At 46.5% G+C, this 27,127-nt stretch overlaps 1 protein-coding gene across 1 annotated transcript; it reads left to right on the top strand.

Annotated features, from left to right (window-relative positions):
- Nucleotides 1–1,042: 1,042 nt before the first annotated feature.
- Nucleotides 1,043–23,559, top strand: NPS (neuropeptide S). Its single transcript, XM_067711174.1, is given in 5 exon segments — nucleotides 1,043–1,177; nucleotides 7,458–7,563; nucleotides 20,263–20,381; nucleotides 23,378–23,404; nucleotides 23,407–23,559. Coding segments are annotated over 5 exon segments (540 nt in total).
- The last annotated feature ends 3,568 nt before the right edge of the window (nucleotides 23,560–27,127 follow it).

Below are 27,127 nucleotides of genomic sequence, written 5' to 3'. Positions count from 1 at the left end.
GCAGGGAATTAAGATCTCGTTTCACGCCACCACTCACTGCTGCCTCTCTGAGATCAGTAGTACAGGAATATATCAAGATACCACCCAGTGGCGCATCGCCATTTGTGGGCTCGGGTGAAGAATGCTATCTCTCCTAGTGGACTCTAACCCACGAGTATGGAATCCAGGTGTATTTTGCTTGCCGTTGTGGTCTGCCTGTGGTAGGCGATCAGGAGATATTTGTTGAATGAATGGAGTTTTTGAGGACATTTCTTGACGACGGCTTCTGTTCCTGAGATAACCACGTGTGTCAATCTCAGGGACATATTATCGTGTTAGTCTGGTACTTCCTGGTCTCTGGTCTCTGCAAAATGTGAGGCTCTTACTTCCTGCTACGTTATTTGTTTTTTAAGGTCAAAACACACCCATCTCAGCCCTCCCCTGCAGGTCTCATTTCTGTCCCGAGGAACATGCTTTATCCCAGCCAAATGATAGGACTGGGACGCTTGACAAGACATTGACAATGCCCCGTCCAGGCAAGACTACACCCTCCGCTCATCTTTGAAACGGTGTATGGGGACTCACTTCATACCCCCTCATCCTACCCCCTCTCAAATGGCTTAGAACAGGTAGCCTCCTCTCTCACCAGGATGGAATCACACCCCAGACCTCCACAGCCAAACACCAGGAATCTGAGCTTGCCCAGAGGAGTCGTGGTGACTCTTCCACGCTCAGGTGCTTTGCTCCCAAGAGCTTGAACCTTTCTCTGTCACTTCTGGTTCAGCTCTGAAGAGGTAGACAGACTGGCCTTTGAAATATCAGTGCATATGATCCCACGGAGGCATCTCCTTCTCCTCCCAGCACAGACCGTACAGGCCAGGGATGGCCCGTGGGTGTCCTTGTACGTGACAACTGCAACTGATCAGTGGCTGCCTGGGTGGAGGACCACGTAGGCAAAACTCCTAGCCCGCTGTGTTATGACCAGTGCAAACAACACGTGTTGAACATGCTTTGGGCACTACCAGCAAAATTTAGGAAATCTGTTAAACTTTCTTCTACCAGCATGACGAGGCTAACTGTAAAGTTCGGGGCCCAGAATTTGGGTAAAGAAAGGGCAGAAGCTTTACCTGAGCAAGACCCTGGTTTGAAGGCAAAGAGGGGTAAAGCGGCGGCCACTTACGACTCTGCTGAGGAGGCGGTGAGCAGGGAGTGTGGATTTCTCTGATGTTAAGTAAGTGACGTAGTTTGAATGACGCTCAACCTTCCAGCCCTCCCAGGGAAGAATAGCAAAGATGCAATGTAAGCATGACATTGATTCGTTTACCAGTGTTCCTTCCAAGGAGACATGTATTTTTAAATAAATGATAGATGCTACGAAAAAAAAATACAGCAACTACAACTCAGTTCAGACAAAACGAGTGTCATGATCGATTAGTGCTGCCTGCAGGGACATGAGAGGGAGAAATGACATCAGGAATTTCCCATTCCTGTGCCTTCCTGCTGGCATCTTCGTGCAGCTTTGAACCGCCCACTTTCTTTGTGTATACCTCTCTCCAGCTCTATTAGAAATCTTTTGAAAAGGACGGAAAGCAGGACGTAGACTTCTTTGAGTCTCTGGAAACTGGCACAGTGCTTGGCACATAGTAGGGCTTTTATAGATGAGTATTGTTTTATTGCTCTCAGAGTATTACAATAGAAATACTGGCTTAAGTAGAACCAGAATTTCTTACGCACGTTGTCAACCCCCTTGGAGAGCAGTCTTGTCTGGTTTTTGTCCTCCTTTCACAGCAGGGAGCCCCAGGGCCATCAGTGAACCTGCCTTGGTCACCATCGTTTATGTCCTTTTGCCAGTTTTTCCCAGTTCCATGTGAGCTCTTTTTTTTTTTTTTTTGCGGTACGCGGGCCTCTCACTGCTGTGGCCTCTCCCGTTGCGGAGCACAGGCTCCGGACGCGCAGGCTCAGCGGCCATGGCTCATGGGCCCAGCCGCTCCGCGCGGCATGTGGGATCTTCCCAGACCCGGGCACGAACCCGTGTCCCCTAGCATCGACAGGCGGGCTCCCAACCACTGCGCCACCAGGGAAGCCCCATGTGAACTCTTTTTATTCTTCCCTCCAGAAGCTTGAAGCCTCTCCTATTAGGGTTGAAGACAGGTACAAATAACAGTGATCTAATTCTGGCACTAAAGCAGTATTTGCACAGGTTACTTTTCTAGGATAATATCTCTAAGTTGGGTAGAGACGTAGATAGTCAGCAATTTGGGGAAACAACCACTGAAAATTTCTGTATACACTAATAGCCCTTTTTTATTACCGATTTTTTTTTGAAATAAGCATGTAGACTAGAATGCTGATAAGGTGGCAACTGTGACTCCAGATTTTAACCATGTGTGGTTAAGAATGAATTGACTATCGTACAAATTTCAATGAAGAAATTCTCTTCTTAATTAACTTCCCATATTTAACCGTTGTTCACAGATGACTCAGCTAAATGAATCCGAGTTTAATTCTCCCCAAACCTTCCTTTGGCATGACTAGTAACCAAACCAGCTGTCTTATCTTACAAAGTTCTTTCTGGTTTGCTAAGAATATACCAGATGGCTTAAACCCTATTCCCGCCACCTCCCCCCTTTACAAGTTGGAAAGTGAGGGAGTCTCTCCTGTAACCGAGATGTTGTATTATCACTTGAACTGAGTTGTATTCATGCTTAAAGCTTTCAGCATTGCTGTGGGTGTCAGGAAGTGACGGTTAATGCTAAAAAGGGTTAATCGGATTTAGTGGATTGCCATCCAAGTTTTATTAAATGTCAGGGTTCTCTCAATATGCTGCACAGCAGCAAGATGAGGATGTCATTGAGAGGAACATATATAGAATGTTTCTGTGCGGATCCCAGGACACAAAGGGAGTCGTTTCCCGGGAAACAGCAATGTGTTCGTATTCACCAGTTCAGGGCGCTTTCCCAGCTTCTTTCCTCCTGGACTGAAGGGTTTTGTGGGGAACATGATGCATCCCCTTTGTTGGAGGAAAGCAGGCTGTCCTGGCCGAGCTGGCCTGGGATCCCAGCTGTCCATTGTCAATCTTTCTCACAGATGGGACAGGAGGACGGCGGCTGGTCAGAAGTGAGGGGTGGATTGAATCCAGCCCAGGAAAGTTATTACCCTCTCGCTCGACTGCTGATAAGTGGACTTTGGAAACAGATGGTGCTGTCTGCAACCCAAATTACAGAAGGCAGATTCAAGGGAGAGGTAAACTGTGCCTACCTCTTTGCCAACAGATGGACAGGCTCTCCACTTATGACCCAGCTACGAGATACACTTTCAATTACCCATATTTAAAATTCTAACCGGAAATGGCTATATGGGTATAAAAATAAGGGGAAGCAATATCAAGTGAGCACTGAAGTATTTAGCAGCAGGGAAGAACTTTATAATTAATGCTACTCGTTAACAATTTCAATCACAGATTTTTTAAAAAGAGACAACCAGAGAGAGGAAGTTCATGACAGGAGAGTCAAAAGGCCTCTACTTTAAAGAAGAGCTGCCTGAACACTTCTGGATGGTTCTGAAGCACACTGAACACTGACCGGGGTTTCTTAGAGCCTAGGTAATGCCTCATCAAACCCTCCCCTATGACTGATAAACTAAATCCTCAAAGTGAAGTGAGTGGGCCTTTCAGGTGGGTAGTGGCCACGCTGAGGTTGCCCTGTGGGCCCTTCTCCTAGACTTGGGAACGTCACTGTTTACTCCGTGGCAGAGAAGGCTGTTCTTCATCCACACCCACCTCCTCTCCTGGTCTCCTTTCCAGCCTCCCTTGCCGCCATCTGACTGAGTTCTAGTGAATGCATAATGGCTGCCATCTCAAGACCAAGACTTCAGAGCAGCGACAGGCCCCAGATGACGTTGGAGTCCTGACGTGGAAGGAGCTTTGGTCCTTGATCACCACGTGGAGGAGAGCCACCCACTGACCAGGAACAGCCTGTGGACGATGCCTGAGTAAGATCTGTTGTGTTTGATCCGTGGTACCCACTGGCCTAGAGCGTGGCAGCAGAGGCAACAATGAGAAGGCCACTCTCATCATCCGGGTGGAAGATGGCAGCCATTAGCAGTGGGATGTGTCCAAGAAGATGAGGCCAAGATGGGTGCAGAGATTCAGCGGAACTTGGCTTCAGACAGAGCTTGGAGTTAATTAAGACTGAAGGAGGGAAGGATGACTGGGTTGGAGATGGGTCACTACTGAAGCCATAACCCTCAGAGCCCTAGCTCAGAAGACCAAGTATCAGCTCAGCCAACAGAAAGTAATTTCAAACCAACCCAAAGTCCTTACTTGCATTTTCACTCATGTGAGTGGCTTACACAGTGCCTGGGGACTTTCCCTCCTCTTCTACCTGCCTGTCTCACGTGCTCCAGGGAACCTGGCATCTCTCTCCTTAGATGCATCTCCACACCCGCTCTGTGGACCCGCCCCACCTCTTTCCAGCTCTGCAACCTGATGCAAAAACCTAAAAGCACGGGTTGGCAATGCAGAACGTTCCCCAGGGAGAGGAAAGAAACAGCCAGAATCCAGGAGTGAAAAACACTGTCCCATCAAATGAGCAAAAGAACGCTAATGCTGAAGTTTCCTCGGGGTGGAATAAAGCACCTCTTCCTTGGGCAGAAGAGAAAGGAGCTCCCGGAGGCAGCTAGGCAGAGAGTTTCTGTATCAGGCGATGGGTCCCACTGACAGGACAAACCGTCCTTAATATCTTCTCCTGGTTCACCTGTGTCAGATGAAATGGCTGTAAGAGAATCCACGTCAGTAGGAAAAAGCCAGATAAAATGTATGGAAGGTATCTTCTTTCTTTTTGTCTTTTTGGAGTATTTTGGAAAGCCGCTTCCTGTCTTAAGCCGTCCTCGTGTTCATGAGAGGAAGTTAGGTGTGGCCATGAGGCAGGAGCCTAGGTGTCCCCAGGTGGCCAGGCTGTCTGGAGAGGGGACCCCCTTGTGGGCAGAGCCACCAGGGTAGCACCACTTAAGGAAGCCAAACACACCTAAGCTATGAAGATGCTCTGAAAATGTGGTCCTGACTCTGAGCGGTGAAGTGTTACTAAAAGAAGAAAATAATACAGCAGTTATCTGAATCCACAAACTAGCACTCCGACGTGAAAATCAGACTTGAGAATATCAGAGACCTACAACAGAGGAAAGACTGAAAACTCTTGGTCGTTGACAAATTGGAACATTTAGTCTTTGCTGGATCAAAAATGGCCTGATACCACATCACCAGAAGAATTCCCTGCCTTCCAGCATTATCAGTGTTGTGATAATGAAGCATTATGAAGTGTGTGTGTGATCCAATTTCCACTTTATGGCAGAAATAAGGAGTTAGAGAGGCCCCAGGTCATTATTGGTGATTACCAATGTGCTTGGATAAGTTGCAATTCTGTTGGTTATTTAACTCTGAAAAGTACATGACATTTTTAAAGAGCTATTGGATTATCAACACATGCCACATTTCAGAGATGTAATGAGCTATGATTACCATGGGATGAGAATATGCTTTTTAATATAATCCTGAACCAACGCATACAGGAGAGTACAACTCTCTTTCAAAATCATCACTTTTTGAGTCGACTTACGTTTTCCAGTGTTTCTGTGATTGCTCAAACGATTGTTTGGTCTGCTCTTCAGAGCCACATTATGTGAAACTCCAGAAAATCATTCTCGTGGCTTTCCAGCCATGACTCATTTTTTATCCTAATAGTGCTTGGTTTCATCCCCCACTGAATTCTCAGCCCTGGTTCTGAAAGACTTTTTCCTCTTTTTGAAAGTCAGCTCCATCCAAGGCTAAAATTGTTGGCAGCAGTGAGAAAATGCAAAGGAATAGTCTTCCTTATTCTCTCAAATTTGGAATTAAGTTTCGTTTTTTTCCTACATAATGGTTTTTGGGTTAAAAAAAAAAAGTGTCTGCCGACTTCAATTTATCATGAAGGATTGTTCAGGAATGAATGGATGAATTCAACAATACTTGGCTGGCGTTTGTTGTGTGCCTTTTATCATGGGTCCCAAACGGGCCAGGTATTATTGGGGAAGCTGTGGTTCTGAGACTTGGGGAGAGAGACCCCCTCCCCCCACGTGGACAAGCAAGGTGGGAAATATGCAGCGGGGCATGGCGGCCAGTGGCGGAGGGGGTGGGCTGGACCAGCCCCAGGGAGAGTCCAGGACGGGCTTGGGGGAGCAGCGGCAGGGAAGAAGGAAGGATGTGAGCTCTGGCAACCCGCCCAGAGTCCCTCCAGCCCACCTGGCCTCTCCACAAGGCACAGCAGGGACCCACGCTATTTTCAGGGCCTCCCAAAATGTTTCAATTTCTTTTAAAATCAGAAGACTACGAGCCAGCCTGGATTTTATTTGTCTTTCTACTAATGCCATCATAAAATATAAGTTTAATTATTTCTTTCAAAGGAATTTTTATATTTCTTTTTGGAGGAAGAGGCCCATGAAAAGCGTCACGTGGCCCTGCTCCAGATTGAGCCTCTTAAGTGATGTCTCAGCATAAGTCCTGAATGGGGTCGCGACAACCAGGCTTCCCCCCTGGGCAGGAACAGCTCCTGGTTAAGGACTGTCAGGGGATGTCAGCTCCCCGCGCTCTGCCCTCTGCTCCCGGAGCCCTGGGTGCTGGCTGTGGAAAAGCCCATCCCGGGGCCGGGGCACAGGATCCACCCACGGGGACAGGAGAGCTGCTGAGCAGGGCACTGAATCTTTGTTTGTGGTTGAAAGAAAGACAAGCCCTGAAAAATTAGGTAGGGAGCACGGAAGACAGCAAGAAAAAGGGACGATGTGGTCACTAGGGACCTTAGCCAGTGACCACCAGCCCTGAGGCTCAGAAGGGGCCACTTGCATTCTTGTCTTAAAAAATGGTGAACTTAGGGGCTTAGGAGAAGAAAGAAATGCATTTGTTCTTCCCAGCCTTCCAACAGGTAGTCCCAAATCACTAACACATACAAACTGTGGCCTGGCCATCGAGCATCCAGAAAACGATGCCTGCAAGGCAGAGGCCTCAGACTTGGTGCAAAGGGGGCAAGACTGGAACGCTCCCTCCCCAAGAGCATCTGATAACCTTGGATGAGTGGAAGCCAGGCCAGGGGCTCAGACCCAGACAAGGCTCATCACGCGGGCTGGGAGTGCGCGGCTGTGACACCGCTGCTTTCTCTAAGAGGGACCTTCTTGCAGACGACGATAGGCATCAACTCTGGGCGCCAGCTGACATTTACAGTCTCGGCGGCCCTTTTCTGTTGCCAGTCTCTTCTTAATAAAGCGTGTCACCTGGAGAGGGTGCGGGGCTGAACTCCTTCTGGCCTTTCTCCTTTCCACCCGACATTCTTTCCTTCACTTCATACCTAACTCTGCCCCGCAGAACCACAAGCCTAAGAGATTTCAAGGTGGTCATAAGCCCGCCTCGCGGTCTGTCCGCAGCTTTCAGGGTCGGACTGCTCACCTCCTTCCAGAGAGCAGAGGCCTGTCGTCAGCACCATACTCTGCCTCTCATGTTCCCGAATTCCCGAGCCCCCAAGAGAACCCAGCTCTTTCCCCGAGGTGGTTTTTTAGAAAAAGGTAAGTTGTATAGGGAGGTGATGTGGGGAAGCAGAAGATGCTTGGGTTTTGTAGGAGACAGTCTAACATTGAAATTCCACCTCTGCCCACCGTGTGATCCAGGCAGGGCTGGTTTCACATGTGTGGGGCGGTGGTCCATGCAGACCCTCGGGACCCCGCGCTCCCTAGGGCCTGGGCTGGTGTAACCATCTGCTGTTGCTGTCTAGAAAGTCCCCCTGTTTTTGAACAAAGGACGCCCACCTTTTCATTTTGCACTGGGCTCCACAAGTGGTGTAGCAGTTCCTGGATCTTGGGCTAGAACATGGAGACAGCAGGCACCCCGTCGGGCGGCGCCAGGCCCTGTTCTAAGCATCCTGCTTGTATTAAAGCATCTCCCCACGAGCTTACGAGGTAGTTGTTGGGGTTTATATTGGCTGCATTTACAGATGAGGACATTGAGGCACAGAGAGGTTAAGCCACATGTCGAAGGTCACTGAGCTATAGGACATGGGAGGACCGTGGTCCAGAGTGTTCTCACAGCCCTACACTCTGCTGCTTCTCAGGCAGGAGCTCGCTCTCCCTGAGTCCGTCTGTGCCTTTGGCAGCCCAGTGTCCCTGGGCTTCCTGTGGTAGCAGCGCTCTGCTTGGCCTCCTGGGAAGGCCCCACCCCTTTTCTGGATGATTCTGGTGCGATGGTTCTTGCTTTCTCTGAACCCACTCCGTGAGGTCTCATGACCCATCCAGGTTAATCTGACTTTCCCTCCTGGGAATTGTTCATCAGGGCAGCATTGATAAGTGTTATCCCACTTTAGCTGGTCTGGTAGTTCCTGCTCCTGAGATACTGGGTTGGCCCAGGCCCTGTCCCAGGCACAGATGTTCAAATCCTCCTTTAATTCTGTAAGCCTCCCACAGTCTCCAGGTTCGAATTAGCCGGGGCCCACATCTGTCTCTTACGATCACAGAACTCTAAGTGTACCGGGCCTCAGGTGCTTCTCTGTACCACGGTGACATTGACTGTCACACTGGGGTGTGGTGACAGAATGATGCTTGCATCCTGCCTGGTACAGACCTGACACACAGAGGGTATTCAGAAAAAGGGGGCGTTTGCCATTCAAGTTAAAAGTTAAATAATATGATCTTCACATTCCTGCAGCTTTGCTTTTTCACAGCGTGACTGGAAATCCGTTCTTGCGGTTGCACTGAGAAATTACATGTTTATCATACGCTCAGCTGAGAATCCAAAGGAGCTCTTTATTCAAAGTGAAATGAGGTTTCATCTTTGACAGGTGGGTTTATTTCGTAATGCTGACATCTTTCTCGAGCAGCAACTTCCTTTAGAATCTCTCTGAACAGCCTGTGCAGTCATAATCCACGTTGGCAGACAGACACAGCCCCTCAGGTTCTCTAGCTGCTGCCAGGAAGAGGTGGTGCAGCCTGGGCGTCCGACATCACATTCCGAACCTTGTAAGGTTGTCCTATTTTCTGCCTGCATCCCCTCCGCCCTTCTCCGGGAGCACATATATGGATGTAGAGGAAACGAAGGATCTGCCGTGTAGATGCGTGTTGATGCTTTAGGCTGAATGGGGCGAGCCTTAACGGGCATTCATGGAAAATAAGTAAAATAATTCCCAAAGGAGTAGCATTGCAAAGTCCTCACAAATCTTTCCAAACCAGATTATTCGTGCTATTCACATCTGGGGTTGAAGTTGTCTGCTCGAAGGTTCTGCCAGCTCTCGCTGACCAGTGAGGGCCGGTCCCACTGCTGGAGCAGGGCAGCCTGGGAAAGGAGCAGGACCTATGCAGGAGCGTCTGCGTCGCTGGGCCCCTTCCTGGAGGAGGGGCCTCAATCTCGTGGTTGGAAATCCCAAGAGTATAGTCCTCCCTGCTCCGCCCTGCTCATCCTTGGGGATTCACTCAGGAATCTGTATTTAAAAGAAGGAAAAATGATGCAGCTACTAATAGGACTTCAGAGCCGGTAGATCTCCTGGGCAGCACATACAGTCAGAAAAGGTGGGAGCAGTGCCGGGAAGCCAGGAAAGCTTCCTGCAATGTGAGGGGAGTCCTGCAAGGATGGGCGCGGCGCAGAGGGGACGTGGTGGGACCAAGGAGGCTCCTCCGTTGCCTCACGGCTGCAGCGCCCGGAGGGATCTGCAGAGCAGTGGGCCCTTGAGGTGTTCCCTTCTCCAGGCTTGAACCTCACCCCTCTCACTGGCAATGTCTCCACAGTGGTTTTTATTGACAATTTCTTGAGCCAGCAGCCTCTGAGGTGGGCCAGCAGAGCTCTCTCCATTGAAGGAAAGGAGTGATTGGCAAGCCTACTGTGGAGGGCAGTGACCTCCAGTAGGGAAAGTTGGCCCCTCCCACCCACGGCGTGCTCCAGGAGCTGCTGCGACAGCTACTGGGAGACAAAGTGACTTGGCGAAGCAGAGTCCAGCGCAAGGCCTGAAGAGTTCTTTCAGAGGAAGCGGGTGGCATGCATGTTTCTTTCCCAGGGACGTTTAAGAGTTAATGGAAGCTCAGCAATTGATCTGCAACAAGTCCCCTCTGGGTCCTGCTGGGCAATAAGGAGAAACAGGGCTCCAGAAAGAGGTGGATGGGGCTCTGGGACAGAACACGGGCAGAAGACTTCCCAGGCCACAGTCAGGAATCCTAAACCAAATCGTCTCTGACCGCTAGGAGTTTTCTTACAATCATTCAATCTCTGAGGCCGACTCGATCAAGCAGAAGTTCCAGGATTCATTGCTGCCAACAGCAAAGAGCCCTAATACTTCCTAATATTTTTTCCCCACCTAAACTAGATGTCCCAGCAATGGAAGCCAGTTGTAAAGAACTTGGCCAGTTTAACCCACTTCGGTACATTTTCCTGTGGTCATCGTTTCTTCACGTGCACGTGAAATAGTGCGAGGTCCCCACTCAGAGGGCGTTCCTTGGTCTTCCAACCTCGTACGACTGGTATATATTTGGAGGATGTTAAATAAGGGAAAACGAAACTGTAACCTGTATAACTTACCAGTCATGGTTTTCTTTTGCCCTTCCACTGGGGCATGGGAGCGAGACGGCTGTCTTAAGAAGAACCACAGAATAGTTCTGGGAATTCCTTGCAATTCAGAAAATGGAGGTAAAAGGAAGCCTTTCGTGTTCCCTAAGGAAAAAAAAAGGAGGCAAGAGGTAAGGTTAAAAAATGGACAGAAGTCCTCAACAGACATTTTCCCAAAGAAGACATAGAGATGGCCAACAGTCACGTGAAAAGATGCTCAACATCACTAATCATCAGATAAGTGCAAACCCAAACCACAGTGAGATCTCACCTCACACCTGTCAGAACGGCTGTCATCAAAAAGACCGCAAATAACGAGTGTCGGTGAGCATGTAGAGAAGACGGAACCCTTGTGCACTGTTGGTGGGAGTGTAAATTGGTGCAGCTACTCTGGAAAATCATATGGAGGTGCCTCAGAAAATTAAGAATAGAGCTACCATGCTGCTGACTGTTTTCTGAGCCAGAAAGAAGGCAAAGATAACCCCCTAGGGCTCCATCAGCCATCAGGTGGAGAGGGAGGCATCCAGAAGTTCCTGCCTCTCCTAATGGAAGATGTACAGAACAACTGAGGGTGAAGAGCCATGATTCCAGCGTGGAGAGGTCAGGGCATGGGAAGGACGGGCCCCTTAGCGAGGCTGTGGGGTGAGCAGGCCAGGGCAGACGGGGTGGTCAGGGCAGGCTAGCTGAGAGTCAGACCAGTCTTGGATGTTTAGGGATACCCCCGCTCCAGGAAGCACTAGTCCATAAACAGGAATCCCTACCAGGTGCTTCCCAGAATGCTCTGGGACAGAAGCAGGAGGGGAAATGCCAGGGATGGAGTCCTTACCCCAACACTCCCGGTGGACATGAAGGCAGCTGTTTCAAGAGAAGGAGACCCTTACTGGCAAATGAGAGACCTTTAAGTGGCAAGTGTAGTGTATTTCCAGACACCCTTCTCGCCCTCCCCTCTCCCAAGAATCCTGGTATAGATCTTGCAGAGAAAGAAATCACCAAAAAGCAAAAATAGAGGCAGTGATTCTTTTCCATTTACCTCTGTGTCTCGGCCACCCTGTTTGTAAAATAAAAGTAAACATTCCTAAATCTACAAAGTTGTTTTAAGGGTCAAATGCTTCAAAGTACATTTGAAAAAAATGAATGTAGTGTCCAAAAGCAAGATCGAACACATGCTGTTGTTAGTGCTTTTCGGGCTGGAGCCCCAAAGGCAACGTGGCCATGTATCGCCTTGCTCATCTTGCAGCCTGAAATGCCACCTTCAGATCATTCCCACCTTCTTTCAGGGAAGAGAGAGGCTGTGTAGAATCTGTCGATCACAGTGACAAGTCCTCAGCCAGCAGAAGGAAAGCGCAGGGAATGAAGACAAGTAGCCCCCCCAATTCCAACCATCCTAATCTTCTTGCCATGCGCACGGGGCTGGGGCACTTCTGTCCTGGGTGGAGTGAGCGTGCACTCTGGCTTTGCTGCCCAGCTGCATTAATTTTCCCGATGAAGCAGCTCCTTGCCTGAAACTTTCTGTTCTCTCTTCCTTCCTCCCCCACACCCACGATTCTCAGGTTTTTCATTTTTCCTTCTGGCCAGCATCTGACCTGCATTACAAATCTTTCTCAACTAAACATCAGTCAAGGTCAGGAGAAATGACACACATATTTAAAGCAAATGAGATGCTTCCACTGGGCTCCGAAACCTTTCATTTGTTCAAGAGTGAATTATAGTGTCTGTTGCTAATTGTATGGCTAAAATATTAGTTGGATGCCTTTGAAATGTTCACGGGTAACTGTACGTAAATAACCAGCCTAAATATGTGATGTGGCAGTGCAACAGCTGCGGCACACGGCCGTCAACCATCCATGTCAAACTCAAAGGCATGTAGTGTACATTTCATACTTGTAATCAACTTAATGTTCCTTTTTGCAGGAAATTATACGTACTTCATATTCATCGATAGCTTCAGAATTCTAAATATTAATACAATCATTTTCAAAACAGTAAAAAAAAATCCACAAAATAACAAGATTGTCAGTTAGATAGAGATTTATCTTCACCCTGTTTAGACACCTAAAGTTCAGAAAGCTCTTTCTTTCAGAGATAATCTCATGAAATTAGTTGGGAGATCAGGATCGTCTTGTAGGCAGAGACGGAAGCCTCCAGTAGATAAAGTTTCAAGTGCCTTGTATTTATTTGTCCATGAATACAAACCTAACAAAATACTGTAAAGTTTAAATGGGTACATCATTGGAAAATAACTACGGTGCTCGTAAAAACTAGATGGCAGAATCTATGGATGTGATGTCTAAACCTTGGGGGAAAGGATGAGGAAAGAGGTTAAAAGCAAGATTGTATTCAGCAGGGTCATCCCGAGAGACAAAGTTTACGGGAATTGCCGAGCCCCGGGCGGCTGCCTGCAGGGAAGAGCCTTCACTCAGCAAATCTAGCAACTGGGTTCTCCCCTCAGCAGTCCTAAGGCTCTGAGGGGTATTTTTCCACTCTGAGCCTTTAAGCTGGGGATCCCAGGCAGAGTTCTGTCAGGGCTGTGTTCCTCTGCCCCAGTCCCACGATGGGGGCTGCTGGAGTGTCAGTGGCCGGGCAAGGGCTGTTCCCTTTCCTCGCATCTGCTTTCCTCTTACGGTACTCAGATCATCTGGGAAACAGCCTCTGAAGGGTGAAGGAGGGGAGCAGGAAGGAGAGTCAGGGCTGAGCCCCAGGCGCTGATGGACATCTCTCTGCAGACTCTCCCTGGTCATGGCTGTGTGGGGTCACGCCCTGGCTGGAGCCTCAGGAGAGTGACTCAGGATGTCTAAACCAGAGCCCACATGGTGTCTCTGGGTCTACACCTGTTAATGGGAACCAGAAGAGCCCCTGCCTTTCGAGGCCGTGGTGAGGATGAAAGGAGACGGTGCCCGTAAAATGCTGAGCTCAATGCCTGGGACACACTGTCCTTGATTCCCCAGCCCGCCTCAGTCTGGTCTCCTAAGGGAGAAGGTGGGGAAGAGAGAGGTGCTCAAAAAGAAGACACAGTCATCTGTTAACCTGACTTCTCCTTCTCAGCCTCCAGATTTGCTCTCTGCTTGGTTTCTCCAGTGTCTCCATACCCAAGCGGGCCAAGGCAGCTCCAGTTTCTTCCTCTGACCTCGTCTCCTTTCCCTCCTTCCCTGCTTCCTGCTCACCCCTGCTCTTTCAGAGCATGGTGTACTCCTCTCCTTCAAACCCAGTGTCACACTTAATCAGTCAACCCCTCCTGGCTTCACTTGGCATGATGCCCTGCACCGCAACATCTTGTCAACCATCCCAGGGGCATCCTCATGGGTCACCTAGATGATGTCTCAAGACCCTCAGACACCCATTGCCAATTCCCAGAGGCAGGAGCCCAGGTCCCTGTGGTATCTATGGTGCTCTCCCAGCGCCCCCCTTTGCTGGAGAAAGAATGTAACCTGGGTGCTGTGACTGTCCTGCATTGTTGCACACCCATCTCATACCTGTCTCACCCAAGCTGATCGGCAGCCCCATCAGCACTGGACATGCCTCGCCCCTCCCCCATCATGGCTGGAAGGGGCCGTGGGGGTGGGTGGCTAGCGGCACCTCAGGCAGGAAAAGCAGGAAGAAGACAACCCCTGGGCACTTCATAGTTTGTATTCCCCTTGCAGCCCGCTCTGTGATTGATAGAATAGGATATGACTGCAGGAGCTCAAAAAAATACTTGTTGTATAAACACAATCTTCCTCTAGAGTAAAACTGAACAGTTTATTCTTCTCATACAACAAAACTTTGCTATAATCCATCTGTTACTTAGAAGGCATTCATTCTCTTGATTTCTTACTTCCTATGTTTGTTTGTTCATTCAACAAGTAATGATTGGACTTCCCTGGTGGCACAGTGCTTAAGAATCTGCCTGCCAATGCAGGGGACATGGGTTTGATCCCTGGTCTGAGAAGATCTGTGGAGCAACTAAGCCTGTGCACCACAACTACTGAGCCTGCGCTCTAGAGCCCACAAGCCACAACTACTGAGGCCGTGTGCTGCAACTACTGAAGCCAGCATGCCTAGAGCTCATGCTCCACAACAACAGAAGCCACCACAATGAGAAGCCTGCACACTGCAATGAAGAGTAGCCCCCGCTCAACACAACTAGAGAAAGCCTGCATGCAGCAACAAAGACCCAATGCAGCCAAACATACATACATACATACATAAAACACAAAAAACAAGTAATGATTGAATCCTTACTGTTCTTTGTATGTTAATTAAGACAGGGTACCAAAACTGGACGGCTGGAGGAGAACGTGTTTCAAGAAGGAAGGAGGTTGGCAATCTGGGTCCTAAGCAGCTGAAGGATCAAGTGACACAGGAACAGAGAGGTGGCCTCATGTTTGCTAAGATCTTTGGTCACCTTAACAGGAAGGGTCTTGGTGGAATTGGTGGGGAAGCTCACGTAGGCTCTATTTAAAAACATCCAGATGTTTTGTCCGATACAAACTATACCAACATGTTTGGAAGCTGATGGTGGTAAAATATGAAAGAGAGAGAATGCAGGGGAGTGAGAGGAGATAGCTGTGGGCACAAGTCCTTGGGAAATCAGGGCATTTGGCCCCCAATAGGAGCAAGGATTTTTATCCATAGCCGCGGAATCAGGGCATGGGTACAGACATGAGTAGGTTGATGGTTTTTATGGTGAGAAGACGAAAGAGTCCCTAACTCCTTGCTTCTGCTTTCTCAACAAAGAAAGAGGCAAAGCCATCAACTCAGAGTTGTGGGGGGGGAGTGTGGTGGCATGGAGGAGGACCGTGGGCCATACGAACATTAGAGGAGAGAAGGTATGAAATCCCCCTTTTACATACTAAGAGGATGGACCTCCTTACCAGGTACGTCATACTCGTTGGGCAGGGTTGGAGCTCATTGGAGATGTATGGTCATGAATTTTTACACGAGACTAGGAAACTCTGTTGTAAGGCTCTTTATGGTCATAACTTGAGTGAGGTTCAGAGATGGGGTCACATGGGGTCACTCAAGGTTGGAGTTTGGCCAGTTGTGAGAGAGGGGGTGCTTTCGGGGAGCATCATTATAGCGATGGGCTGCGGGCTCTGAGCTGGGTGATGGGGGAGGAGGGACCCCTCTGAGTGTGATGGGTGTTGAGGATGAGGCAGGAACAGAGGCGGGACACTTGTGCGTCAGAGGCTCTGGAGAAGAAGGAGTGGGATGGGGGAGCGGGTGGGAGGATGGGACAATGCGGTCAGCTTGGTCACCATTGACCTTTGGAGGAGCTGCCTTTTTGAGTGGCTACGATGCGCTGGTGAAAAAACCACTGAATCACCTCATCTCCCATTAGTAACTGTGTCAATTTCTGTCTCCCAAATGTCTCAGTTTCATCTCCTTTTCTCCGGCTCCAGGGCCACCACCCTGGCGCACAGCCCCATCGTCCCATCTGGACACTCACGCCACAGCCCACAGGGCGTCCTCTCTGTCCTGGTCCCCAGCCCTCCCCTTTCGCCTGCTCCTAGCGGCCAGACCGTTCTTCTTAAGGCATGTGATGAGGTTTGAGGGCCTCAGAATCAAGTCCAGGATGTGCACACCCTGCACGATGGGGACCCCCTGTGCCCTCCCAAGTGAGTCTTTGCAGTTACCAGACTGAGCCACCTTCGTGTCCTCAGATGACCAGTGGGTTTCTTCCCCATCCCTGTGGGGCACACGCTGCTCTGCCCTTCCTCATAGTCAAGGCCAAGTCCTTTTAGGTGTTGTTCCCACCCCAGCCCTGACCTTGGAGTTGTCATTTCCCCCTGTGTTTACCCTTTGTGGGGTTTCTTTATGGCTGCATCCCCAGAAAATCACACAGCTCCTGGCACAGAGTGGGCCTCCATTGATTCTTTGATGAATTCATAAATGAAGTAAGTGTTGGCTCCTACCAAGATCATTCCCGAAAATGCTTTCTGCCCAGTCTCTGGCAGAACAAGGTGCTTTATAGCAGGTTTTTCTCTTCTCATGTTGATTCCTTAGGAAGGCCATTTCAGGCTGCTATTCACCAGGTATATAGGTAGTATACTGTACCTATCACATCAATGATTAATGGAATTTATTAAACAAAATGCCATTCATGATATGATGACACTATGTCCAATATAACATTTGCTTTCTTAAAAACAATTCAGAGTATTGTTAAAATAAAACCAAAGTGTATGAAAAATAGAACAATATGCAGACGTTTGTAACTGAGAACTTATGTCAGTGAAAACAAAATTAAGAGCATGTTTTATTACTAATTATTTAAATTAACATGTAATACATAAGTAATATGTATTATATCTCAAATACTGCCTTTGATGGTTTATAAAAGTATGTATTACTTCATTGAACCTAAGACTTTATCCATTAGAAGTTACACCACTACTTTATGCATGGTCAAGAAACAAAAACATGCTGCCTATGAACAGTGATGCCATGGTTGTGAACTGTATGTCCGTGCTAACTCTCCACGTCCAACAGGAGAGAGAGAGAGCAGAGAGCTTGTTTACCTACAAACAGTAGCTCTCAGTGGAGGAGATTTCGTGCCCCTACCCGGGGGACATTTGATAGTGTCAAGAGACATTTTCAGTTGTCCCAGCTGGGATGGTGGAGCTACTGAAATCTACTGAGTAGAGGCCAGGGAAGCAGCACCACACAGGGCAGCTCCCAATCACAAAGAGCCATCAGCCTCAAATGTCAACCGTGCCAACACTGAGACGTGATGCTCTAAAACAAGGAGACTTCCTTGCACTTTTTACATCCCACCCTCGCCTTCTGCATTTTCTTTGCCTTTTATTCCATAGAACCTTGATATTCAACACTGAGCCTGTTCTGAATGCCCACGTGAAAACTGTAATAGAGCATTTCAGGAGCAACCAGGAACTGGAGAGATGATTTATTTCAATAAATTAACCTAAGCTCTGCTCAAGCCTCTATTTCCCCTTCTCTAGTACAAAACCAGAAAATGCACTTTACCTTTTATTTATACTTTCAGAGGATATAACAGTGGTATGAATTAAGAAGCAGTAAAATTAAATTGACTTTTCCATATATGCTGAAAGATGCAGCGTTTAATGTGTGTTATCATTAGGGACAATGGAATCAATTGTAGAATTATTTTTAGGACACCAAAATTCTAAATTATTCTGAGCTGATGACCTTTTCCAGCTTGTCCCTACAAAATCATGTGTTAAACTCATTTTAACACATCTCCAAGTCCTGTTTTTAGCAAGGAGCCAAACACAGTAGCGATAGAGTTGGCGTTTGGGGGAAGTTTCTTGGTGTTGTAACAGGAAGCTCTGGAAATTAGAAAAGAAAAGGCTTTCATTGATCTTTTCGGTACAAAACACATCTGACTTGATGTGCTTGAACTTCTGAGGCGTGATTTAGGACATGTCTGTCAACTTCAGTGTCGACCAATGAGAAGCAGAAGTCCTTCTCCCTCTGGCTTTCACACTGATGTCATGAGGAAACATGTGAAAAGGGCTTGGGTGACTCTAAGACGGTTACACTGTGATGAATAAGAGGGTAAACTTTCGATGAAAAGTTCATTAAATTCCAAGCTGAGCGCTCACCTGCCCTTTAGGTGTTGACGGTGAGTCTCTGCAGGTTCCAATTGCACCATAAACACCTGTCACAGACATCACATGACAGGCACAGTCACCAAAGGCGATGGTCAATCCCAGGACCGTGAGCCACTGTCGGGCAGAGTTCTCTGGAGGCTCCTGACTCCATCCCATTCCCCCTCCACAATGTGCCCGGAATCCACCCCACATTTTAGGCATCCAGTAATCGGCTTTCTATCTTCTCCTCACAATCAAATCCTGATTGAAAGAAAAACCTTGCATCGGACATTTACAGGTTAGGGTGAACCCCAAAGACGGGTCTTCCTTTCACCTGTCTTGAGGGGAAAGAGCTGACAGTGTGCTGGGACCTGTGTCAAGGAAGAGATCCCATGGGTCTCAAGTTTGAGCAAAACGCTTGTTCAACCTCTGTTTTCAGGAGAAGACTCCCTAATGCCATCATGCCCGACTCCCTCCCTCAGGAGGCCTCCTGCTTTACCCTCTTTTTAGAATAAATCTATGGCTTCTGACAAAGCAGAAGCTGTCCGGCCATGGGAAGTGGGGCGGGGATATGGGATTGAACAGACCCTTAAACTTCCAGCTGAGCCTCCGTGTTTTAGTGCCACCTCCACCACATCTGAAAGTAACCGGTTCCATGAATACTTGAGTCCGTTGAGGGGTTTGTTGCGAAACCACCATTTTGATGGGCACCTACCTCTGACCTGCTTCATCAATTGCTCCTCACTCTGCAAGATGCGGCTGTTGTCACATCTTCTCTCCCTTCCTTTTGTTCTTATGTGTGTATTGTTGCTGGGTTTAAGGAGATACTAAAAGCATATGTGTGTGTTCCGTTCCTTGGTGCCCTTAAGCCTCTTCTCCCAAACTCCATCCGGTGTCTCCTAAAGGACTGTGATCAAAGGTATTGGATCACATGCCCCAGCTCCCAGCTTGGCACTAATTTCTGTGATCTCGATTCTCTTGAAAGTCAGGTCACCTGCTTTTCCTTGTGGAAGCTAAGTGTGACTATATGATTGACTGATTGACAACTACATGAGAATCATACCGAGGGGCAATTTACGAAAGGAAGGGATGCAATGCTGACAAATGAGTAGTGGAGGTCCCAGACACAGGACAGCCTTGTCCTCCAAAAGTGCTGATCTTGAGAAGGCAACGATTTTCCTCCACTACTTTGTATTCCAGAAATATTGGCTCCATCTCAGAAATACTATCTATACAAGCAGAAAGCACCTCGCTCGGTGTTTCCCTCCATCGTAAGCCTTGGCAACATCTGTTCATTCACACGTAGCGCTTCTGAATCCATTATTGATGTGGATGCCCATTGGTGTGCAAGGACAGAACAGGCTTCCAGGGGAAATTCCATGTCCTGTAGAGAAAACGAGGCCACTGCAGGTAGGCTCGCCTACAACTCTGGCCCCAGAACTTTGGGGATGTTCATGGAAAGGGGGGTAGAGACAGCGTCCTTCCGTTATTTGGATGATTAGTGGCAAAGTGGGGGGATGACATTTGTTTCCATGTTTTAACCTCAGAAGTCCTAAACGAAGGAAATCTGTTATAGAAAACTCAGTGTGTGCACGTGTTTTGGGTTGATGCTCTTCATTCCTGCAAGGACTCCTTGTGCGTTATTCTCTGAAAAGAGACGTCTGATATTCAAGGAAATAATATCATACTTCTTGAGTGTTTAAACTCTGAACTAAACAAACTTTTGTTCCTTTTGAGACCTCTGGCCATCTATGTCACAGAGACACAGTTTAGAAGACAGCACTTTTGAAGGACATTTTTAACAGCAAACTTTAAATGAAGTCAATGGTTGGCAGGTCAATGACAACGCCTATATGTTACTGTCCTTTTCCAACTTAACAGGAACAAAAGGCCATGGCCAGATCAGTTAGTCACATATGATGGGACATGTTGCTATTTTTACTCCTGAACTTTCCTGGTATAAAAGGATCACCAACGGAGGATCTGACAGTAAGGGTGAGGAATTTGGCAATAAAATCACTGATCTACAGAGATTTCAGGAAGTCCAAAATAATCAGGTAAAAGATTGTATTTTTCCACAAAGAAAAATGTTGAATTTGTATATGCTTTTTAATTTATATTTGCCTGAGTAAGACTTTTCTGAGTCGTTTTTTTTTTTCCTACTCTGCAGCTCATTAAAATCCAGTCTTATTCTATTTCTGTTGATTTCTACAATGCATGTGTTTTGCTGTCATCCGGTTCCATCTTCTAAGGTAAGAGATTTGCCTCTATTTTTGATGCTTGACTAAATGACTAGAATTGCAGAGTATGGAAATTCAAAATAATCTCTGGGAATATCTGAAAGAAAAGGTACTTCCCTGTTACTAGAGTTTCCAATGAAAGAAATATAAGTAGAGTCATAAAATTAGGTAAAAAGAAACATTTTTACAATAGATGATACAGACTGTACTAAAATTTGCGTTGAATTATTTAGAAGTTGGCCCCTGCATTCATGTCACTGTAAAATGTAAATTATTTTGCCCATGACAATTTATTTGTTCCACATGCATCCACTCATAATCAAAGTGAACATTTAACCATTGAAACTGTATTAAAAATACAATGGATTAGTTTTCAAAAACAGCATCTTTCTTAGTTTTACAAAAATGGTAACTTCTTCTGATATAGAATATAGATGATATGCCAGTTCTTAATGAATATCATATAAAATATTACTTCATATATTTATTCAAGCCTATTGATTGAACTCCTAACTATATTTATTGATCTGTTCCACACATTCAGAAAATGAATGTCTTTCTTCAGAATTTTTAATGCTATTGCTACATGACATTTCAGGGGTTTTATGTCAATACTTGGTCTAAAAATTTTAAATATCTTTTGTCACTGATAGTGTTTTGTACTTTAACTTTGCTTCACTAAAAGCATACTGTAATTACTGAAATTGATGTAATTATGAAACCACTTTTGGGATAATGAGATGCCACATGAATCCTGAATAATAAATATATGTCCAGACATAATGATCTAGCTATTTATATTATGTGTCTTCTCACTAATCTTTGCATCTGTCATTTTTCTATTTCTTGTTTACTTAATCTAGCTTCTTTTTTCCTGGTTTACACTCCTATGAGCATTCTGCATTAATTTAGTCATTGATTCTATAAGACACCACATTGATCAAGGAGACGACTCTCAATCCATAAATTGGTATATTTTCTCAAGTGTGTTGCTAATTACTTTCTATTCTTTCCCTGAAGGTTTGTTCATGACATTTCTCTTGAGCAATAGGCACTTGTGTGTAGGGTTTTTTTTAAATTAAGAATGTTCTTTCTTCTGTTGTTCTTATGAGATATCCTTGTCCATAAATGAAATGTTTCTTCCTTCACTGCATTTTCTGTATTTCTACCTTTTCATGTGATAATTTTGTTCTCATTATAACTGAATCACATAATAATGGTGCCAATTCGACTGTTTAGGGTGAGTGTTTATGCAGAGGACATATAAGCTTTTATAATATTTGTTGTGAACTTCATAAAGTTTATCAACCAGGCAAATCTACCGTATTATTCAGTTAACGAGTCTGCCTGATAAGGGTTCCCTTCATGGATCAGCAAAGTTCATCAGTATCTTTTTAGGGATGTTTAGTGATGTTTTGGGGATCTCATAACTAGAAATGAAGCATTTTGTTTTGTTTTGTTTTTGCAATATAAAGGTGCATCATGAGAATTTCTGGAAAGAACTGGAATGCTTCCCTTCCTGAAATGACTCATAGGCCCCTCCTTGCTGGGAATTTCAAATAGATGGCATTGTATCGCACTTACATCTCCTCTGCTAACACAGGGTAAAACACAGTGTAAGAATTTTTGATTGGTTTTCCCATGACCAATACTTCCGAAATTCTCTGACAATTCCCAGATCCAAAATTCAGAAATGCCCATCTTTTTTTCCAGAGAACAGTGGGAATGGTTTTCCTCGGAGCTCTGACAGCTGGACCCTCCAGGGAGCCACCCACTGATGGGTGAAGAATCCCAGGGAACATTTTATGCACTGGCCCCATTTCAACTTCCAAAGTAACCCCAAACCAAACTTGTTTTCCTGCATCAGGATAGGAAAATGTGTGCTTTTGACACTGAAGTATGTTTCTTTATTTGTAAAGGGGACATTCAGCCCCCCTGTCCTCTTATAGTTCTAATACAGTTGAAAAACATGGGCTTGGAGTCAGATGTCTCAGCTCAAATCCCGCTTCACCTACAAGCCATTTAATTAATTTCCTCATTTAAAGGAAATTATAACCAGGAAATAATAGTACGATTTCATAAAGCTTTTTGAGGGGATAAAGTGAGATGATACACATAAAACATGTAGCACACATGATCACTGATCATGCCCCTTTGCTCCTGTACTTAGTTTCTTCATCTACAAAGTATGGGGTTAGTATGAACTGCAAGTTCTCAACGGCCAATCTGAGGTCTAAGATTCCAGACTTATTTCTTCCACAGCGAAGTGCTCCCTACACTATCTTACATCATCCAGGCCTTTGAGGCCCTGAGGAGGAACTGAACCAAAGTCAAAAGACAGAGATGTCAACTCTCAAGTTCACACACATCCTCGTGGAGAACCCTGGCAAATGGCCCAGGATAGACCCCAGAAGGAAAGTGGTTCCAGCTGAAACTTGGTTATCATGGGTTGTTTTTCTCAGTGAATTTAAAAAACCAGTCCCAAGACTAATTAGAGCCACTTGAAAGATTCTTTATAAAGTAATAGCAACAAGATAACTGTACGGTGTAGGATGCAAACACTGAAGAGCTGCAATCCCATGAGTACTGTAAAATTAGAAAAGAGGGTACACAGCTCCAGATAATGTTTTGTATTTTGATAAAGTATATATTTTAAAAGGTGTTTTAGGGCTTCCCTGGTGGCGCAGTGGTTGAGAGTCCGCCTGCCGATGCAGGGGACACGGGTTCGTGCCCCGGTCCGGGAGGATCCCACATGCCGCGGAGCGGCTGGGCCCGTGAGCCATGGCCGCTGAGCCTGCGCGTCCGGAGCCTGTGCTCTGCAGCGGGAGAGGCCACAACAGTGAGAGGCCCGCGTACCGCAAAAAAAAAAAAAAAAAAAAAAGTGTTTTAGCAAAACCCTTTTTAAATATTGGATTTATTGCCATAAGATTTTGAAAATTGTTACTATTGAGATAAGCTTTGAACGCTAAAGCTGTATTCTCTCCCTCTTGCCCCATCTCAACTGCCAGGTGTCTGGAAAATCTGACTGCTTTGTCATATCCTACTGAACAGCTGCCCCATGAGGATGGACAGGAGAGAGGGACTGGATTTTCTAAAGCCAGTTTTGGAGAAGACACTTATGAAAAGGTCCTTTCGCAATGGAGTTGGCACAGGAATGAGAAACACTTCCTTTCAAAGAGCAAAATCATGACTAAGTGTGCAAAGGACTCTGGGAATTAATCTCAGACTTTGTATAGTGTGGCTAATGTGTTAAAAGTCACTTATATCTTTATCATTTAGTATTGCTATGCTCTCAGTTCTCAAATATCTTCCCTCTCCTAGCTGGTACGAAATAAATTAAGTTTAAAAAAATGTAAACCCGTGTCAAACTTCCACTGTGAGAGAATAAAATATTTATGTGATCAGTTAGTAACTTTCCGGAATAGGCATGGACACATTTGTTTGATCTTAAATTGGTCAGAAAGTATGAGAATTTTTACTGTGACGACAGTGGTATGAGTTTTTCCCCTGCCTATCATATCATAATACTGAATTTTTTTTCTTTTAAATATGGTTTTCTGGAATGACTTTAGCAAGGCCAATGCTTTGGGGATGTGTTATTTCAGCTTCTAAGAGAGTCTTGTGAAATTAACCAAAGCTAAGATTCATGACACGAGTGTAATTTCCTCAATCGATTGATACCAGAAACAAACATGACCAGGGCCCTCTGGATGTAACTCTTGCTACCCTTTTCCACCAGACATACTTAGACATGGATTATTGTTTTGTCTCGGGAATTTGTCTTCTTTTCAAATCTTAAAACACAGATATATCGCCAGTAACAATAAAGACAGCAGAGAGATGGCTGGTAGCCCAGGAGTGTTATGGGGGTGGAGGGAGTCCTTTGTGAGTCAGCTCCCCAAAACTGTGCTGATTCAAGCCCCACTCCCTCCCCCTTCAGGAAAGACCTCAAACCCCTTCCACTGAAACTCCTGATATTACATTTTTTTTTAGCCACAGGCCAACCAGGGATTGAACCGGGGCCACAGCAGTGAAAGCCTGGAATCCTCACCACTAGGCCACCAGGGAAATCCCCTGACGTTACTTTTTTTTGGAAAAGGATAATGCAACATTGATTGATGTGTTATTATTTCAAAAGCATAATCTTCATAATGTGTATGTGCGTGTTTAATTCTGCAACACACTAAGGGCATTCTAGCCAATGCTAGTGTGTTCTAGCCAACACACTAAGGGCATTCTAGCCAATGCTAGTGTGTTCTAGCCAACACACTAAGGGCATTCTAGCCAATGCTAGTGTGTTCTAGCCAACACACTAAGGGCATTCTAGCCAATGCTAGTGTGTTCTAGCCAACACACTAAGGGCATTCTAGCCAATGCTAGTGTGTTCTAGCCAACACACTAAGGGCATTCTAGCCAATGCTAGTGTGTTCTAGCCAACACACTAAGGGCATTTCCATTTCACTCTATCGGTGTAGACACAGATGAGGTGGAAAAGTCCTAATGCATTTTAGGACTCGGGACCTTTTATGTCCTTCTGCTTTCTGTCCCTGCAGTCCTGGCCTTTGTTCCTATTAGGGTAGCTTTAGAAATCTAACCAGCTGGCCCCTGGCAGCTCCATTCTTCTTACCCTCCACCGCAAGCCTGGACTCCCCTCGGAGCACCTGGAAGTGGCGGGAAGGGATCCACCTACACCCTGCCTGTGGACAGGCTCTGCGGCACCAGGAGGCTTAACGGGTGAGATGTAGATTGCCCCCAAGAAACTGTGGAAAACCTTTCAGATGATTGTCAGGGAAATTGGTATTTTTTTATCTGCCTAGCATCGTTGGTGGGGCAGCTAATTGGATAGCCCACTAGACATTATTTACTCCTGAAAAGCTGAAAACCGGTTGCTGCATTAGTAAGCGCATGGCAAGCATGCTGTCCATCAGGCATCTTGCGTAGGGAAGAGAGAATTATTGCAGAGGAATCTTCTTAATTTTCTATTTGCATTTATATGGATTGGTTGGAATAATAAAACATCAAAAACGTAATTGGAAAAATTCTCTTCCCATTTCTGGATCTGAACTATCATTCTAACCTCAGGGGGGAAAATGGCCTATGAGAAAGTATTTGCACTCTAAAAATTGTAGCAGAGAAAAACTAGCAGGCAGGGAAATTTGCTCTCTGAGGAAAAATTGTACCTCTTGATAAGGTTTTAGGAATAAAGTGTCTAAGATAAAGAGGACTTCCAAGTCGTGTTTAGACAGTGTCATTAGAGAGGTGACCGAAGGATGACCATGGAAACCTTTGGAGAAAGTGAACCCTAAGACAGTGTAGCACCTGAGTGGCCAGTGGGTCATATTCAGTCATTGGCACCAGTTTCTGCAGGGTCCTGAGCAAGGCTGTCTACTCCCAAGGGTGCCTGAAGAATGGCCTGGGGTCAGAGGGCATGGTGATGAGAGGGTCACCAGAGGTTAGCGACTCTGGTGACGCCCCTTTGTCACGAGGGGATATTAGTGGAGGCCTGAATTTCACCTTTAGAGCCAGTTGCCTCAGGCTTGGGGTTAGAAGCCCTCAGAGTGCAAGCATCCCCAGGGAGGAGTAGCTTTGTGTGTTCATTCTGATCAACTCTACATTCACTCACTTAAGTTTCATTTCTTACCTGGAGAGGTATAATTGGAGAGGAAGGAAAAAAGCCCTGAGGGCCATGAGCGCCTCGGGGAGAGAATGCTGTGTGGAGAAAGAGACCACAAAGCAGGACCTGGGTAGGCAGGATGCCAAAGACCCCCTGGCCACACACACCGCACTTGGATCCCAGGGCCAGTGTCTACGCAGCTGCATGAACTTGCTCAAGCTTCTAGAATTTTTTGAGCCCAAGTTTCATCACCTATGAAATGGGACTAATACTTACCTTACAGGATTGTCCATTCATTTGCCAATTCATTCACTTGACAAATATTTATTGAACACCTACTGTATTCCAGGGACAGTGTTCTAGGCAGTGGGAATACAGTACAGTAGTTAAGAAAACAGACCAATTCCTGCTCTCATTGATCTTTCGGTGGAGTGGGAGGGGGGTTGGAGAAAAGAAGATTATACATGTTAGATGGTGATAAGGGGTAAGTGATAAGGAGAACCAGCAATGAAGGGGGAGAGGGAGGGCGGAGGGTCTAGGAGTGGAGGCATAATTTCAGATACCGTCATAAGGGAAGGCGTTGTTGAGAATGATTAGTAAACCCCCCCAAATTCCAGGAATGGAATGAACAGGGAGAGGGTGGGAGGACGTGGTGCTGTAACCGAAAGTGGGCTCCGGCTGCTCGCTGCTCAAAAGCCAATTGGTGGAAAGGAAAGTTTGCTTTATTTTGGAGGCTGGCCACCAGGGGGGGCTGGAGGGCAGACTCCTGCCCAAAGGCCATCTCCCCGCCAGCCCCCAACAGTCAGGGGGCAAGAGCTTTTGCAGACAGAGGAAGGGGGCTGCGTGCAGAAACAGCACATTCAGCTCGGACAGTCATCTTGAAATTGGCCTTGTGGTGGCCTGACCAGCATCATCTAGATTGTTCTTCAGTTCCTGGATTGGTTTGTTCCCGTTGCCTTGAGGCCAGTTCTCGGAACTGTGGCAGCTTATGTCATGGCTACACTCTGGTCATCATGGGGTTAACTTCTTCCACCTGGTGAGGGTTTCAGTGTCTACAAGACAGCTCGCAGGATACGGCTCAGAATATGATCTACAGCCCTTGAGGAGGAACTAAAGGTCCTTGACTTTGCTTAATGACTAAAGT

The sequence above is a fragment of the Pseudorca crassidens genome, chromosome 16 (genome assembly GCF_039906515.1).
Source record: "Pseudorca crassidens isolate mPseCra1 chromosome 16, mPseCra1.hap1, whole genome shotgun sequence".
NCBI classification, from domain to species: Eukaryota; Metazoa; Chordata; class Mammalia; order Artiodactyla; family Delphinidae; genus Pseudorca; species Pseudorca crassidens.
Note: the sequence above shows the minus strand (reverse complement) of the source record. Positions and strands in the feature narration are given on the sequence as shown.